The 14,392-nt window shown below is 56.9% G+C and overlaps 1 protein-coding gene across 3 annotated transcripts; it reads right to left on the bottom strand.

The window, feature by feature from the left end:
• Positions 1–3,177: 3,177 nt before the first annotated feature.
• ZNF629 (zinc finger protein 629) lies at positions 3,178–12,013 on the bottom strand. 3 transcript variants are annotated; one of them, XM_019436188.2, is made up of 3 exons: positions 11,906–12,013; positions 9,192–9,299; positions 3,178–9,036 (listed from the first exon to the last, which is right to left on the bottom strand). In XM_019436188.2, the coding sequence occupies exons 2-3, from the start codon at positions 9,262–9,264 to the stop codon at positions 6,503–6,505; spliced, it is 2,607 nt and encodes an 868-aa protein (XP_019291733.1). In that variant the 5' UTR covers positions 9,265–9,299; positions 11,906–12,013; the 3' UTR covers positions 3,178–6,502. The 3 variants fall into 3 exon arrangements, with proteins under 3 accessions (XP_019291733.1, XP_019291734.1, XP_053750380.1); XM_019436189.2 differs by lacking the exon at positions 11,906–12,013 and adding an exon at positions 11,206–11,312; XM_053894405.1 differs by lacking the exon at positions 9,192–9,299 and having other exon boundaries at positions 11,906–12,010.
• Between the last annotated feature and the right edge of the window lie 2,379 nt (positions 12,014–14,392).

The following is a 14,392-nucleotide window of genomic DNA, read 5'->3' as shown; positions in this document are numbered from 1 at the left end:
CTAGTTACATTTGGATTGCCTTTGTGGATCCTAAACTGGGCTCGTGGGAGGAGCATGTCTGCAGGGAGAGAGAGCATCGTTCTCCACTGTCACCGGCCTGCCCCTCTTGCTGCTACGGAGGAGGGCACTCCCACGATCCCGGCGTCCCTGCCGCCCTGTCTGCACGCTCTCGCCACGCCCCTCTCAATAATTGGTCGCTGGGATGCCGGGGGTCTCGTACTGCATCCTGGGAAATGTAGTCCCTTAATCATCTGGTAACAAGGTCCTCCGTGGAGAGAGCCGGTTCTAGGGTTGTACCGGCCAAAGGCAGACCTGGACGCAATCTGCGGGCTATCCCTCCCCAGCGGCTTCACTCGCCCCTCCCCTCAGGCGGACAGAGGAGAGCAGCGCAGCGGATGACTTCCTTCATTGTAACTTTTTCTGGCTGCTGCCCGTGTTCTGGGGAACCGTGTGTCGATTGGCGTCTGTGGGTTCAGCTTGCTGTGAGGTCTGCGGCTGGGGCCATCGCTGCGGCTGTGGCGGGGCTCGCGCCGGGGCCAGTGCCGACTGGGCTGGGTGCTGGAGTTGGGCGCGGGGTGACGGTAGTGGCCGCAGGCTTGGCAGCAGTCCCGCCTTCGCGGGGGCTCGCGGCCTTGTCAGCCTTTGGGCCCCACCTGGCGTCCAGCGTCTCGGTGGGGCTGCAGTGGCTGGACCAGGTCGGACTGGAGACGGAGACGCGGGCCACAGTGACTTCCGGCGCTGGGCTGGCCGCGGTGGGCACGCTGGCGGAGACCCGGGCCGCGGCGGGGGATGGCATCGGGCCTTCCAGGAAGTGTCCGCCGCCTAGGGGCAGCGGACGCCAGGATGGGAAAAACGCAGCATATTGCATCATAGAGACGCGGGCCGGCTCTGAGAGGGCTACGCCCGGGAGAGGTCGGGGTCAGCCAATCCTCTGTGAGCACTACTCGCTTTTCTCAGGAGTCCCCTCCACACGGGCTTTTTAAGTAAATACAAGCTAACTACACATCACTTTCTGAAAAGTCTCTTCTTGACCAGTCTCCATACCCTGAGAAGTAAAAACTCTGTGAGTCTTTAATAAAGTAGGTACCAAACCACTTGCTCAAGCCCAATGTGTGGGATAAAGATGCCAGAATTTCAGTGGCAGGAGCAAGCACTGATGTGGTGGGAGGAAAAGAGTATTCCCCATGAATGTTGGTTTGCAATCAGTTTGCCCAGTGCTGGGAAACTCTGTCTTTGGGGTTGGTCAGGTCTCTCCACTCAGGAAGTTTGACCCCTTACAACTCCCAGTAGCCCCAAGTGGCTTCAGTGGCTGTGAAACCCTGGGCCCTTGGGATGGGCAGGCCAAAGTTCCTCCAGAACCAACACTGACCTTAGCTGGCCTCTTATGGGTGAGCAGATATTGGCCTCAGTGGGGAAGGTGCCTGTTTTAACCAGAATTGGGGCTACTGTGTGATTGGCTACAGGGTCCAATGGAGCATTTGACACTAACCACTCTCTTTAATCTTGGACTTGTGGTGCTAACTGTCCTGACTGTCCTTATACTTACTGTCTTCTGTTGGTCCTGTTCCTCCACCCCTAAGCTACATCCTCTCCTCTCTCTGCCACTCTTCCTGTGTGTTCGTCCATGGTTTTGGCTACAGCTAAGCTGCTAAGACCCAATCCTGCAGCCCAATTCTCTTTCCTGAGCTCCAGACCTAGAAAAACACCACCAGTTGTTGGGGAGCAGGAGGGGGGCGAGGTCATGTCACTCTCCTTATAATCTCCTTAAAGATCCCAGTGGTGCTCTACCCCCAAGTTCTTCAGACAAGATGCTCTATACCCTGGCCTGTCTTCTCTACCTTACCTTAATCTCTACCCCCTCTGTGATCTAACCACCCACTCCCTGCCACATAACTGCTATATACTCTCTATCCCCCACCCCACCCACCCCTGGCCCCTGTTCTCATGCCTCAGGTCACTTCCTCCAGCCAGTTTCCTGACCCTCTGTTGTGGTGGGCACCACGTCTGGGTCCACAGCCCCTTCTGCTAAGTCTCTGAACCAATCACTGTGCTCCAGTGCCTGTTCTTTCCCCTGAAATCCCCTCACTTTACTGAAGACCTCTGCGCTGGAACCAGGGCAGGGAACACAGAATCCAGGAGAGCCTTCATTGCTCACCTCACCCTCCTCCCTTACCTACTACTCTACTCCTCGTTTTCTACATGGGGAAAGGGAAGGCGAGACAGTAAGCCTGCCTTGCGAGTCAGGGTCAGAGAGGCATGGAGAAAGTGGAGAGAAAGCTTCTTGGCTGGGGCAGGAGGCTCCCTGCAGGCTGGGACAGAGGCAGGCTACAGGTTAGAGCAAGTGCTGACCTCAGGTGGCTGCTCGGGGAGCCATGGCCAGGCCTAGGCCCAGGAGATAGCACTGAGGCAAGCCTGGCATTGAGGATTCATTAGAGCAGCCCCACCTGGCCAGACAATGTGGAGCCCAGGCCAGGCCCAGGCAGGCCCAGCGCTGGGGGAGGAGAGGCTTGGTTGGGTGCAGAGCCTACTCCCGGTCATTCTGGTTTCCCTCGCTGCCATCCTGTGGATCTTGGGCAAGTGGCTGCCCTTCTCTGAGCCTCTTCACACAGTGAGGGCTTATGGGCTACCTCCTGGGGATGAGAGGACAAGCCAGGTCTCCATCCAGGTCTCTTCAGGGTCTAGGAGGCTCTGGCCCAGAGGAGGGCTGACCGGGCCCCAGGTGAACCAGGGGAGGTGGCTGCCAGCTTTTGGAACCAGAGCTTAGGAGCTTTCCCTTGTGGCAGTCTTGGGAGGAGCGCGGTTGCCATGGTCGGAGAGGCCCCCCTGGGGCTGCATGGCTGGATGGGAGCCCACCAGTGCCGGACGCACCAGGCAGCCACCCAGGAGTCAGCATGTCATGCTGGTGCCAAAGCCAGGCACCAAGACCTGCTTGGCTCTGCCACCATTTCAGCACATTTCTCCCCCTTTCTCCCAAGGATATGGATTTTTGAAATCCACAAACCCTCAGGCTCCTATCTGCAAGCACCAGATAGGGATTTGAGGGCATCTGAATGAAGGGTGCAAGGGTGGCCTGGGCTGGGCTGAGCTTTTGAGGTTACAAACGGACCCGGGCTCTGGGAGAGGACAGGCTCCTTCAGCTCTTCCCAGGCTCGAAAGGGAAGACAGAAAACACCCGGGAAATCTTATTCCCTTTATTCTCTTCAACTAATCAACATGACCACCGGTGACACAACACTGTTATTGACACACAACACTCAAAAGTGGGGCCTCTCTTCACTCCATGGAGACAAGTCAGGTGAGTGGGGCTTCCCTAATGGGGGCAAAAGAGTCTGGGGGCTGCTCACCTGAGGAGCGGGTGTCATGGGATCCCACCTCTTGGTCGTGATGGTTTCAAGTTTCCCCACCATTCAGGATTCATTCCTGCTTCTGTTGAGTTCCCATGTGACCTCCGTAGCCATAGCAGTTCCAAGTTGTACCCTAAGCTCAGATCGATGTCCCCTCTCCCCCCTTGCTTTCACCAGTGACTCTGTGACCCTGTCTGTTGGGCTCCTCCCCCAGGGCACTTCTGAAGTCAGGCCTGCGTGGAGCTGGACAGAAGGGTTTGGGGACACCACGCCTTCCGGACTAAGTTCTGGTGGGCAAGTGCCACGACCGACCCCTGGACCTTTGCCTACTCTGGTCAGAGAGACTCTGGACACTGCCACCTCCCCAAGCCAGCTCCCTGCTTAGTTCCTCCTAAGATGTAGCTCGCTCTGGGAGGGAAGCACCTGGGTAAAGGCGTTTGGGGAGGTGGGCAAGAGAGAACAGGTCACCCCCCAGAGGTCTCTGATTCTGCCCCTTTCCTGCTACGAAACCCCAGACCCCACCTAATCGTGTCCACATCATCCATTCTGTACCGGAGCCAAGACCGCTGGCCCTCACCCATCCCTACAACATGCGAGCATCCTACTACGTGTGCTACACCCTAGTCCTCAATAGGCCTACAGTTGGCCTTTGACCATACTGACCACCTCCCCTCCCCCCCGGGACCGGCCCCTGAGCCCCAAAGGCTGCTCTCCAGGACTCTCCTGGAGACAGATTCCTCAGACCTGTTTCCGAGGGGCGCTGCTTCTAGCTTTACAAGGGGTTTGTCTCTACAACTGAAGTTTCTTTCTACTATCACCTTAACAAAAAATCTTTGACTTGGAGAATGGTCTCCTCTTCCTCAGTCTCATAGGGACACCCCCTTTGTTGACGCTTCTGTCAGTAGAGATTCGGCAGGCAGGCTCCTTCTCCCCTCTCAGTAGTGCTTTCTGACCTGGCACTTGGGTGGGGTGGGGCTTTACACAAATGGCATAAGGGTCTCCCCACAATCATCCAAGACCTGCCTTTTCCTTCTCCCCAGCAGGCCTGGGTTTTTCCTCTTGCAGTGTTCTAGATTTTGATCCTTTGAATTCAAGGTCATCCCTTTGGGGGCAGGAGAGATGAAGGGTGAAGGGCTTTCACCTTTTGAGCTTTTGGGTAATGGAATTAGAGGTCTCTTCCACAGCTTTGAGGAGTCCAGTTGCCCTCTCCAGGGATGCGACTCCTGAAGGGCCCCCTCACCCGGCATCTCAGTTCTGACTCCAGGACCACAGTGCGTTAGTGGTACCAGCGTGGGTCAGTGGGCACTTCTTTTAGACCCAGCACTGGACAGAGTCCTCGCTTTCCTTAAGGGTCTCCAGGGTGACGCTGTGGGGTTCTTGTTACAGATGTTTGAAGAGTTTTCACTCAACCATTTTATAGGGCAGCAGTCTCTCTCCCCTGCCACACACAGTCACATTAGCGGGTCTGGCGGCGTTAATGAAAGAGTGGAACTGTGTGGTGTGTGAAGACAGGAGATGGGTCGGGCCAGGGAATGTGTTTCTCATCCTCCCATTTCCCTCTGAAGGTTGCTGGCTGAGGAGGAGAGGAGCCAAGTGGGTGGGATCTGTCCCCATCCAAGACCACGATCAGGCCGGGGCGTCACGACGTCAGAGAGCTCCAAGTACCAGGGGGAGGAAGGTGGCCAGGCCTCCGTATGCTCTTCAGGGACGCATGGCCCAGTCTGGGAGGGTGTTTGGACCCCCACCACTACGTGCAGGCTGGCTCATCCCGCCAGCAGCCTCGCGAGCAGCTCAGATGAATAAGTGAGGTTTAAAAGCAGGTTGCTGGGTGATGAGCGCTCTATTCCGTCGACTTGCTGTCCCTCGTTGCCACAGAGAACCCACACATGACTCTCACTGACTTGGAGGAGAGACGTCTAGGGAGGATTTAACCACACACAGGCCTTGAGTCTCTGAAGGGCTTTATTCTTTGGAGGTCGACTAGCAGCGGTTCCCCCTCTCCACTAAGGACAGAATTCGAGGAAGTGAGACCTGGTGGCAGTTAGATTTCAGGAGAAACCTCCTGACAGTGAGACCTGAGAATGGGCAGGAGGGACCCTCCAGCCCCAGAGGCCTCTCAGACTAGAAGTTCCCCATCCTGCCTGGCTGGGGGGAGCCCTGGCGGCCTGAGCTGGGATCTGCTTGCACTTGTAGTTTAACAAGCTCCCGGAAACAGAGAGGACTGGGCAGCCCCGAACTGGCTGGGTTCCATCCACAGCTTCACCTTGGTTTGCTTTCCTCAAAGCACGAACAGAAATCTCCCTCCTGCCCCCCAATTTTTGCGGTGGCTTCCCAGTATTCTTAAAGTTTCTATGCACCCCAAATTTCAGCCTTTAAAAAGGCTCGCCATCACTTTTTTTTCCTTCCCCATTTTTTGATTCTTCCCGATGAGGAATTCCATGGGCCTCTTCCTCTAACACACAATCACCTAAGATTGGCCTCATATCCCAAGGAACCCCCAGTGCGGCGAGCTGGACTTTCTCTTCCTAGTTTCTTGGGTCGTTTCTTCTCTGAGGGTCTGGGGGCTCCGCATCACTTATTTTTCGCCTCTCCCCACACTAGTCCCCAGCTGAGCGTTTTCCTCAGTGTCACTGTCCAAGTCTTCTGGTGAGAGAGGCTCCCTCCCGTACTCCAGGGGGAGAGAACACTGTGGAACAAGTTCATGGGAGGCTCTTCTACACCTTCTGAGGGTCACTCCTCTCGAGTCAATGCCATTGGATTCCCTGCACTTCCCCGACCCTATAGTTTCACAAGGATTTTGATAACAGTTTTATAGGGTTGTCTAGAGACATATTAGGACCTCTTCCTACAATTAATAGGGCTTTTATCCACTATGGTTTATAGGGTTTTTCTGCTACAGACTTAAAGGGCTTTTTTTTTTTTCCTACATATTTATAGGGTTTCTAACCCAACAGTTTTTCTCTACTGCCTCTTATAAGTGGTTCCCACCAATTTTATAGGGTTTCTCATTACTGATGTAAAAGCACTATTTATACCCAGGGTTCTTTATGCTCCGTTTCTCTACAATCTGATAGGGTTTTCCTCCTTTCCCCACATAACTTCTGGGGAGAGCCAGTGTTCCTCTCAGGAGAGAGAGGCCCCTGGTCTCCAGACTCATTTCACAAGGTGACCCCTGGGTGGCAGCTCCTATGGAGGAGGAGGGCCGCGACTTCTGCGAAGCCGTCTCCACACTCAGGGCACAAATAGGGCTTTTCTTCCGAGAGGGTCTTGGGGTTTTCCCCATCCCCATGGCTGCTGCTCCCTGTGGGGGTGGGGGCCTCTCCCTCATCTTCCTGGCTTGTGGGCAGGGTGGCTGGCTCTGGAAGGGGCTCCTCGGGGGTGGGGGACTTTTCTTGGGTGTGGGTCTCCTGGTGCCGGACGAGCGCCAGGCGATCGAGAAAGGAGGCCCCACAATCTGAGCAGCTGTAGGGCCTGGCCCCCAGGGGGCTCCTGAGGTGCTCCAGGAGGACAGAAGAGCTCTTCCCCAGCTCTGGACTCTTCTGGGGTTTTCCACCTGCATGCACTTTCTGGTGCAGCAGCAGCTCAGAGCTGAGGCCAAAGCTTTTTTTGCATTCAGGGCATTTAAAGGGCTTTCCACTTAGGAAGGGACTGGGCCCTGCCCCTTCCCCTAGACCAATCCTATAATCAGGAAAGAGAAAGGGCTTTTCATTGCCGTGGGTGAGCTGATGTTGGAGGAGCACAGCCCGATCCAGAAAACTTTCTCCACAGTGGGAACAAATGTAGGACTTGGAGGAGAGCAGGCCCAGCCTTTGGCCAAAGCTCTCCTGCCCTTCAGGCATTTTAAAGGGCTGTCCTGGGGGTTCGGCTCTGCCCTCCGCAGCACCTGGATAGGAATTCCCTCCGAAAGGGAGCCTGGGGGGTCGGAACTGAGGCGCCTTGGGGGCTGGGTGTGCGATGAGGCCATCTGAATTTTTGTAGGGGTTTTCTCCAATATGGATGCGCTGATGCTGCATGAAAATGCCCTCGTCGTTGAATCCCTTTCCGCAGACAAGACACTTGTGTGGTTTGGCTCCGGGGGGTGGCGTCAGCAGGGCAGGGTCGCCCAACCCCAGCAGGGTGTCGCCCTGAGCTCTCCGGGCTGGGGTCTTGCCCCTCTCGTGAACCACCCGATGCTGCTCCAGCTCGTGCGCCTCCAGGAAGGCCTTCCCGCAGTCGGAGCACACGAACAGGTTCTCATCCATGTGGGTGCGGACATGGGTGATGAGGTTGGAGCTCTGGCTGAAGCTCTTGCCGCACTCGGGGCACTTGTAGGGCTTCTCGCCCGTGTGCGTGCGTCGGTGCTGGATGAGGTGGGAGCTGCGGATGAAGCTCTTGCCGCAGTCGGAGCACTTGTAGGGCTTCTCGCCCGTGTGGATGCGCTGGTGGCGGATGAGGGTGGAGCTCATGATGAAGCTCTTGCCGCAGTCGGCGCAGATGTAGGGCCGTTCGCCGCGGTGGATGCGCTGGTGGTTGATGAGATTGGAGCTGACGCTGAAGCTCTTGCCGCACTCGGGGCACTTGTAGGGCCGCTCGCCCGTGTGCGTGCGCTGGTGCCGCAGCAGCGTGGCGCTCAGCGTGAAGGTCTTGCCGCACACCGGGCACTTGAAGGGGTCCTCGCGCAGGTGAGTCCGCTGGTGCTTGATGAGGGTGGAGCTGTGGCCGAAGCTCTTGCCGCACTCCAGGCACTCGTAGGGCTTCTCGCCGGTGTGCGTGCGCTGGTGCTGGGTCAGCTCCGAGCTCTGGATGAAGCTCTTGCCGCACTCGGTGCAGCGGTAGGGCTTCTCGCCGGCGTGGATCTTCTGGTGCTTGAGGAGGTTGTGGTTCTGGCCGAAGCGCTTGCCGCACTCGGGGCACTTGTAGGGCTTCTCGCCCGTGTGCGTGGCCTGGTGCTGAATGAGGTCCGAGCTGCGGTAGAAGGCCCGCCGGCACTCGCCGCACTTGTACGGCTTCTCGCCCGTGTGCGAGCGCTGGTGCTTGATGAGGTTGGTGCTCTGGGTGAAGGCCTTCTCGCACTCCGTGCACTTGTAGGGCTTCTCGCCCGTGTGCGTGCGCTGGTGCTGCACCAGGTTGGAGCTCCAGCTGAAGCACTTGCCGCAGTCGGGGCACTTGTAGGGCTTCTCGCCCGTGTGCGTGCGCTGGTGCTGCACCAGGTGCGAGCTCTGCGTGAAGCTCTTGCCGCACTCCGAGCAGGTGTTGGGCCGCTCGCCCGTGTGGATGCGCTGGTGGCGCAGCAGCTTGGACCACTGGCTGAAGCTCTTGCCGCACTCGTTGCAGATGTAGGGCTTCTCGGCCCCGGAGGGGCGACCCTGCACCAGCTCCCGCAGGCTGGGCTCGTTGGCCGGGACCACCGGGGGACTGTTCCACGTGGTCAGAGTCCCCCACTGCCAGCTGGCCTCACAGGCCTTGGTCCAGTCAGACGGGGTAGGGACTACCTCGGGGGCGGGGGGGTCCAGGGGGGTCTGGTGGTCCAAAGGGTTGGGGTGACCCGGTGGGGTCGGGGGGTCCCCGGGGACTGCGGGATCCTGGGAGGGTCTCTCCAGGGGCATCTCTGATGGGTCCTTGAATTCTGGACTCTGAGCTGGATCTCCCAGGATGATCTCCTCCCCAGAACTTTCCTGCTGAGGGCTCTCCTCTTCGTTCCCACTCTCGGCACCTACAGAGAGAAAGGGAGTCTCCAGCCCCCATCTCCTTTCAGAACGCGGGGTCGGGTCTCTCTTCCCTCCCCTGGGTTTCCCCCAGAGTCTGGGCCCCTCCCTGAACTGGGGCCGCTGTCTTGTCAGGACTGCAGTCCCTTCTTGTGCCCCTCACCTCTGTGAGCATCGTTGGGGCTCTGTTCAGGACCCTGCAGATCTGGGCCCCACAGCGCCGCCTCAGGCTCCATCCCAGAGCTCAGGACTGCCCAGTGTTCCAGGGACCCTGGTGGGGGCAGGGGTGGGGGTGGGGGTGGAGAGAGGAACACACAATGGAGTTCATCTGCTTTTCTTTACTCCCCAAGTCCCCACTCCTTCACCTGCCGGCCCCAGGCCTTATTACTCCTTGTGTGAACTTCAGCTTCCCACCTCCCCATTTTTCTGGGCGTCCGTTCTCACGTTCTCAGTTCTCACCGTGGGCCCCCTACTCCTGCAGGCCTGACTCCTGCTCCAGATCTTCAGCGCACAACTAAGCCAGTAGGTGAGTTTAAGAGTGTAATTAAAAGCTCATCAGCCATTACCCTTTGAACCCAGACTGGGGGCTAGAGAAGTATCTGACACCCACAGGGGAAGGAGGCTCTCACCCAACCCCTCTGATGCCCAGAGGCTGGGAAACCTGTTATTTTGCTAATCAGAGGAAGCTCATTAAGACTCTAATTTTCCTCCTTAATGGGGCTGCTAATTGGGACCAATAAACTTTCCTTATGAGCCCAGAGAACTGACAGTGCCTGGAACACAACACTTGAAGAGTTAAAAAAAAAAAAAAAAAAAAAAAGGCAATCAGATTTCCCTGAGGGGACAGGGGCTCTCCAAAAGCACTGGGGCATTTTCCCGTTATCTGTTATCCACACAGAAAGAAAGTCAAGCAGCCGGGGAGGGGGAGAGCAGCCGGGGTGGGGAGGAGGGGTGGGGGGCGGTGGTGGCAGTTAAAAGCCATCGGGGGCTTCAGCAGGAATGACCTTGAGAGGGAAGTGGAAAGGCAAAGGGAGAAGGGACAGGTGTGTGGAGGGTGCCCAGCAGCTGACACGGTGTCTGTGGTGTCCTTGTTATCTCTCCCAATCCTCCCCACACGCCTGCTAGGGGCCCCAGGAATCAGGTTGTCCATTTTACAGATCAGGAAATCAACACGCAGGGAGATTTCTCCAAGGTCACAGACTGGGAAGTGGCAGCACTAAGACCAGAAATGCAAAGTTCTGTGTCTGGCTTGCCCTGGCCTCCGAGAGGGAGATGACCTTGGGAGTCACGTGAAACTCATAAATGTGGGCTGCTGGCAGGAGATGGTGAAGACAGCTCAGACAGAACCTGCTGGCCATGAGATAGAGCAATTCCCAGGACCAAGAGGTTTCCGTGACTTGCTGAATCCAGTGACTAGGTCTGACAGTCTGCACCTGTGATCTCAAAACAGTACTCCCCACCGAAGCCTGCCATTATCACGCCCATCCTGGCACCCCTTCTTCTCTTTCATTTGCTCTGTTTTGTTGGTGCCGTATCCCATGCCTAGGACGGTGCCTGACACATAAAGAGGTGCTTGCTAAGTTTTGTTGAATGAATGAAGGTGAGATGAATGAGATGCCCCTGTTCCTGGAAAACCTGGGTGGCCTAATGCCTTTAAAGGTCAATTTGCAAGGGGATGGCAGCAAAGGAACAGGAGTCCAGAGTGGCCTCCAGGTAAAACATAGGTAGCTATCACTCCAAAAAGGGTGATAGGATTCCAGGATGAGGGCATAAGGCCACGGGAGCTAAATTCTAGGTTCCCACAATGTTTAGAGCCTGAACAGAGTCCCTGGGGAGGCCCGGGGCTTTGAGTGGCTGTGTGGGATGGGCACTGCATGTATGGGGGCAGTGGTGCAAGAAGACGCGGCAAAGACTCATGAGGAGGCGGCTGAGAGACAACCAAAGTGAAGCAGGAGCTAGCCGGACCCTGCCAAACAGCAGCAGGAGGGATGGGAGTTAGATTTTGGGAAGTAAATTAATTTCTTCATCTCTGCAGCAACGTAGGCTATGAGGATGCCCCCTCCCCCATCTGTAAGTGTCTTTGGAGTGGTGGAGGCAGGGAGCCTCCGCTGAGCTGGGGGCTGCCTATTCTGAAGAGGCCTGCTGTGCTCGCCTAGGACAGGTAAGAGCTCATGTACCTTGAATGTCCCGAGAAATTCAAGCTCAGCTGTCCAGAGCAGAAGGGAAAGGGTTAAAGCCAAGGCCGCCATGGAGTAGGAAAGTGGGAACACCAAGGGAGACAAGAAGTGCTGAGAGCCCACCCAGGCCCAGACCCCAGGGCACCGGCCTTGGACCCCGCTCCAGCCAAGCTGCGGAGGGAAGGAGAGAGGGAAGAAGAGAAGCAGGGGAGGCTGCCTCACAGAGGTGCGGAGAGCGGCCCAGGGTGACCCTGACATGGAGGCAGCTGCGGGAATGCAGCCGCCCTGGCCCCGGCACCCCCCCACCCCAACGCCCGCACCAGCCCGGACCCTGGACTTCTGCTCGGGCCGGTACCCACGACCCTGTTCCGGCTCCCGGGCCGGAGACCGGCATCCCGGCCTCCCCTGCCCGCGGGGCCCCCAGGATTCCGGCGCTCCGCGGCGCCCCGGCCCGCCGGCGGCCCAATTCCCTCTTCCCAGAATGCTCACGCCCTCCCTCCCCTCCCCCACAGCCAGACCCTCGCGCTCTTCCCAGAATCCTCGGCCCCTCGCGGCCCCGGCCCGGCCCCCACCCCACCGGCGCCCGGGGCGGGGAGGGGGCGCAGGCCCGCGCGCCCCCGCCTCCCGCGCCCCATTGTTCCCGGCGGCCGTCCCGGGCCCTCCGGGCCACCCCCCAGGAACCCAGGCGTCCCCAACTCACGGCTCTGGGGTCTGGGGAAGGCCGGAAGGCAGAATCCAGCCCCAGGGGACTTAACCCCTTGAATGCCCTGCCTCGGGGGGCGGGCTGGACGCCGAGGACTCTGGGGTCCTTCTCAAGGGGTGATCCCAGGCTGAGGACCCGGGGACCAGTTCAGGGTGACTGGGACGGAGCAGGAAGTGACCCCAGCTTCCCGGGCCCCTCTAGCCTGGAGTCAGAGCATCAGCTCTATGGGATTTAACCCTTCGCCTCCCGCAGCCTGGGAAAAAAAAAAAGAGGACGGGGAGCGGGGAGGTGGCCGAGGCGACGCCCCTCTCTCTGTCTCTAGCGGGAGAATCTCGGGGGAACCCAGATGCCAGTGGGGGTCTCCGGATTGCTGGCCACTCTCCATCTCCAAGGGACTCTGCCAGCCACTCCCAGAAAGCCCTATCTTGGATTTGGTGGCTGCTTGTCCCCTGGGCCTGCCTTTGTTGGGACTCAGACCCAAGGATGGGGCTCAGATGAGCCTGGGTTGTGGTGTGGGAGGGAACATCCTACAGACTAAAAATGGCTTAAATGAAATCATAAGTCATGGCAACAAGAATTTGGGCTGAAAGGACAAGCGCAGCCAGGAGGGATTTCTAGCATGCTTCTTTCCCCCTTAGCTGCCCTGGTGGCAGGAGGGAAGTCAATGGGGATTCCCAGACCAAGGAGGGCCTTTCATAGCTCATAGCTAGAGAGACCTTTAAAAACCTGAGAACATTAGTGGCCTCCCAAGGCCCAGGTTACCTGGGCTCCCAGGTTTTAAAGGCTCCATCTCCTCCCTCCTCACCACAGTCCATGATTATTCCCATTTTGTAGCAAAAGAAACTAAGATGTGAGAAGTGCGGTAACATGCTTAAGATTATTTCACTTGCACACGTTTGTATTGTGGGGAACATAGAGGTGGAGAGATCTCAGAGCCGAACAAGAATCGGGCTTTCCACCCTCAAGAAGACGTCTGATAGTGTGCATGTTATAGACACAAAAGATTCACAGGAGAGTGTGAACAGGGTTATCTGCCCAGGGATGTGAGGGAGCGAGCACGGGAACAAACTGTATGTCAGAAATCACTAAAGAGGACGGCAGCTCCTCTGGGCCTACATCTGGGGTTCAGAGAATGTGGTCACCAGGAGAGAGAGCCTCACTGGGCCCTGCCCCTGCTCACTTCTCAGCGCTGACTCCTTCACGCACCTTCCGTTCAGGCATGTCTGCATCTTATCTCTGGCTCCCATCACCTTTGACAGACACCTCACTCTCACCTCAGGGCCTTCGCCCCTCCTGGTCTCCCTTTCCCTGCTCTGTTTCTCGCAGCACAGCATGCATCACCCCTGACAGAATATTTGCATGTTTGCGTCTGTCTGTACTTGTGCCTCCCTCCTGTGCGCACGCACCTTAATGTCCGTGCCTCCAGGGGAGGGGCTGGCCTCTTGGACTCACTGCTGTCTCTCCAACTCCTGGAACAGTGACAGGCATGTACTAGGTGCTCAATTCACACGACACGTGGGATGGTCATCCTCCCATTTCTTCCAGCTGTTTCTGGGTCAGATGTGGCAAAGTTGGGCAAAGCTGGGCTCTGGCTGCACAATCTCATTCATAGTTCAGACACCCTTGCTCTGAGACAGGTGCAGAAGAGGAGGATTTGGGATCTGAGTGGCTTGCGGGGCAGATCCAACCGTCACTACCGTCTCCTCCCCTCCAAGGGCTGCAGAAGCCTGACCTGGCCTGGGGGGGGCGGTGAGTTTATGGGAAAGCTGTGCCCTGGAGGCTCACAGAAGAGTTTAAATTGGCCTACACCCTTTTTGTTATGTGTGCGGTTTTTAAACCAAATTAATTGCCACTTTTAGAAATTAGTACTTTTAGGGACACCTGGGTGGCTCAGTCGGTTGAGCATCCGAAGTGACTCTTGACTTCGGCTCAGGTCATGATCTCGCGATTCATGGGTTCCAGCCACTGCGTCAGTCTCTGCACTGATGGTGTGGAGCCTGCTCGGGATTCTCTCTCTCTCTCTCTCTCTCTCTCTCTCTCTCTCTCCCTCCCTCCCTCCCTCTCCCTCTCTCTCCCTCTCCCTCTCCCTCTTTCTGTGCTCCTCACCAATTGCTCTGTCTCTCAAAATAAATACATGACTTAAAAAAACCCAACAAGTTTAAAAATCAGTACATTTCATATACAAATCCAAATTTCCCACTTCTTTGGAAAATCCAAAAATATGGCAACAAGACCCAAATTTTCACATGACAGCAACTGGCTGGGCAGTAGCTTCCTTCCTTACAAGGCCACGGGCTTTCTAGTTTGTCAGTCCCTGTGGCTCCTATTGTGACTCCAACCATGAAGCTGAGAGGTGGTCTCAGTTTATCAGTGATCATCCATTGTGGATGCTCCAACACCCATTAAATGTAGGTACTGATTCTGTACCCCTTGGTCTATGTCCGCCAGGTTTAGAGTAATAAATCCAAGGATGATGTCCTCTGA

The sequence above is a fragment of the Panthera pardus genome, unplaced genomic scaffold, assembly GCF_024362965.1.
Source record: "Panthera pardus isolate Hobbes unplaced genomic scaffold, ASM2436296v1 HiC_scaffold_5, whole genome shotgun sequence".
NCBI classification, from domain to species: Eukaryota; Metazoa; Chordata; class Mammalia; order Carnivora; family Felidae; genus Panthera; species Panthera pardus.
This window is presented reverse-complemented; position numbering and strand designations above follow the sequence as displayed.

Bases quoted from the DNA above. Each gene is read 5' to 3' on its own strand.
- ZNF629 (XM_019436188.2), bottom strand. From the start codon at position 9,264: ATGGAGCCTGAGGCGGCGCTGTGGGGCCCAGATCTGCAGGGTCCTGAA. The intron at 9,037-9,191 runs GTGAGGGGCACA...TTCTCTCTGTAG, and splicing joins CCCCAACGATGCTCACAGAG to GTGCCGAGAGTGGGAACGAA.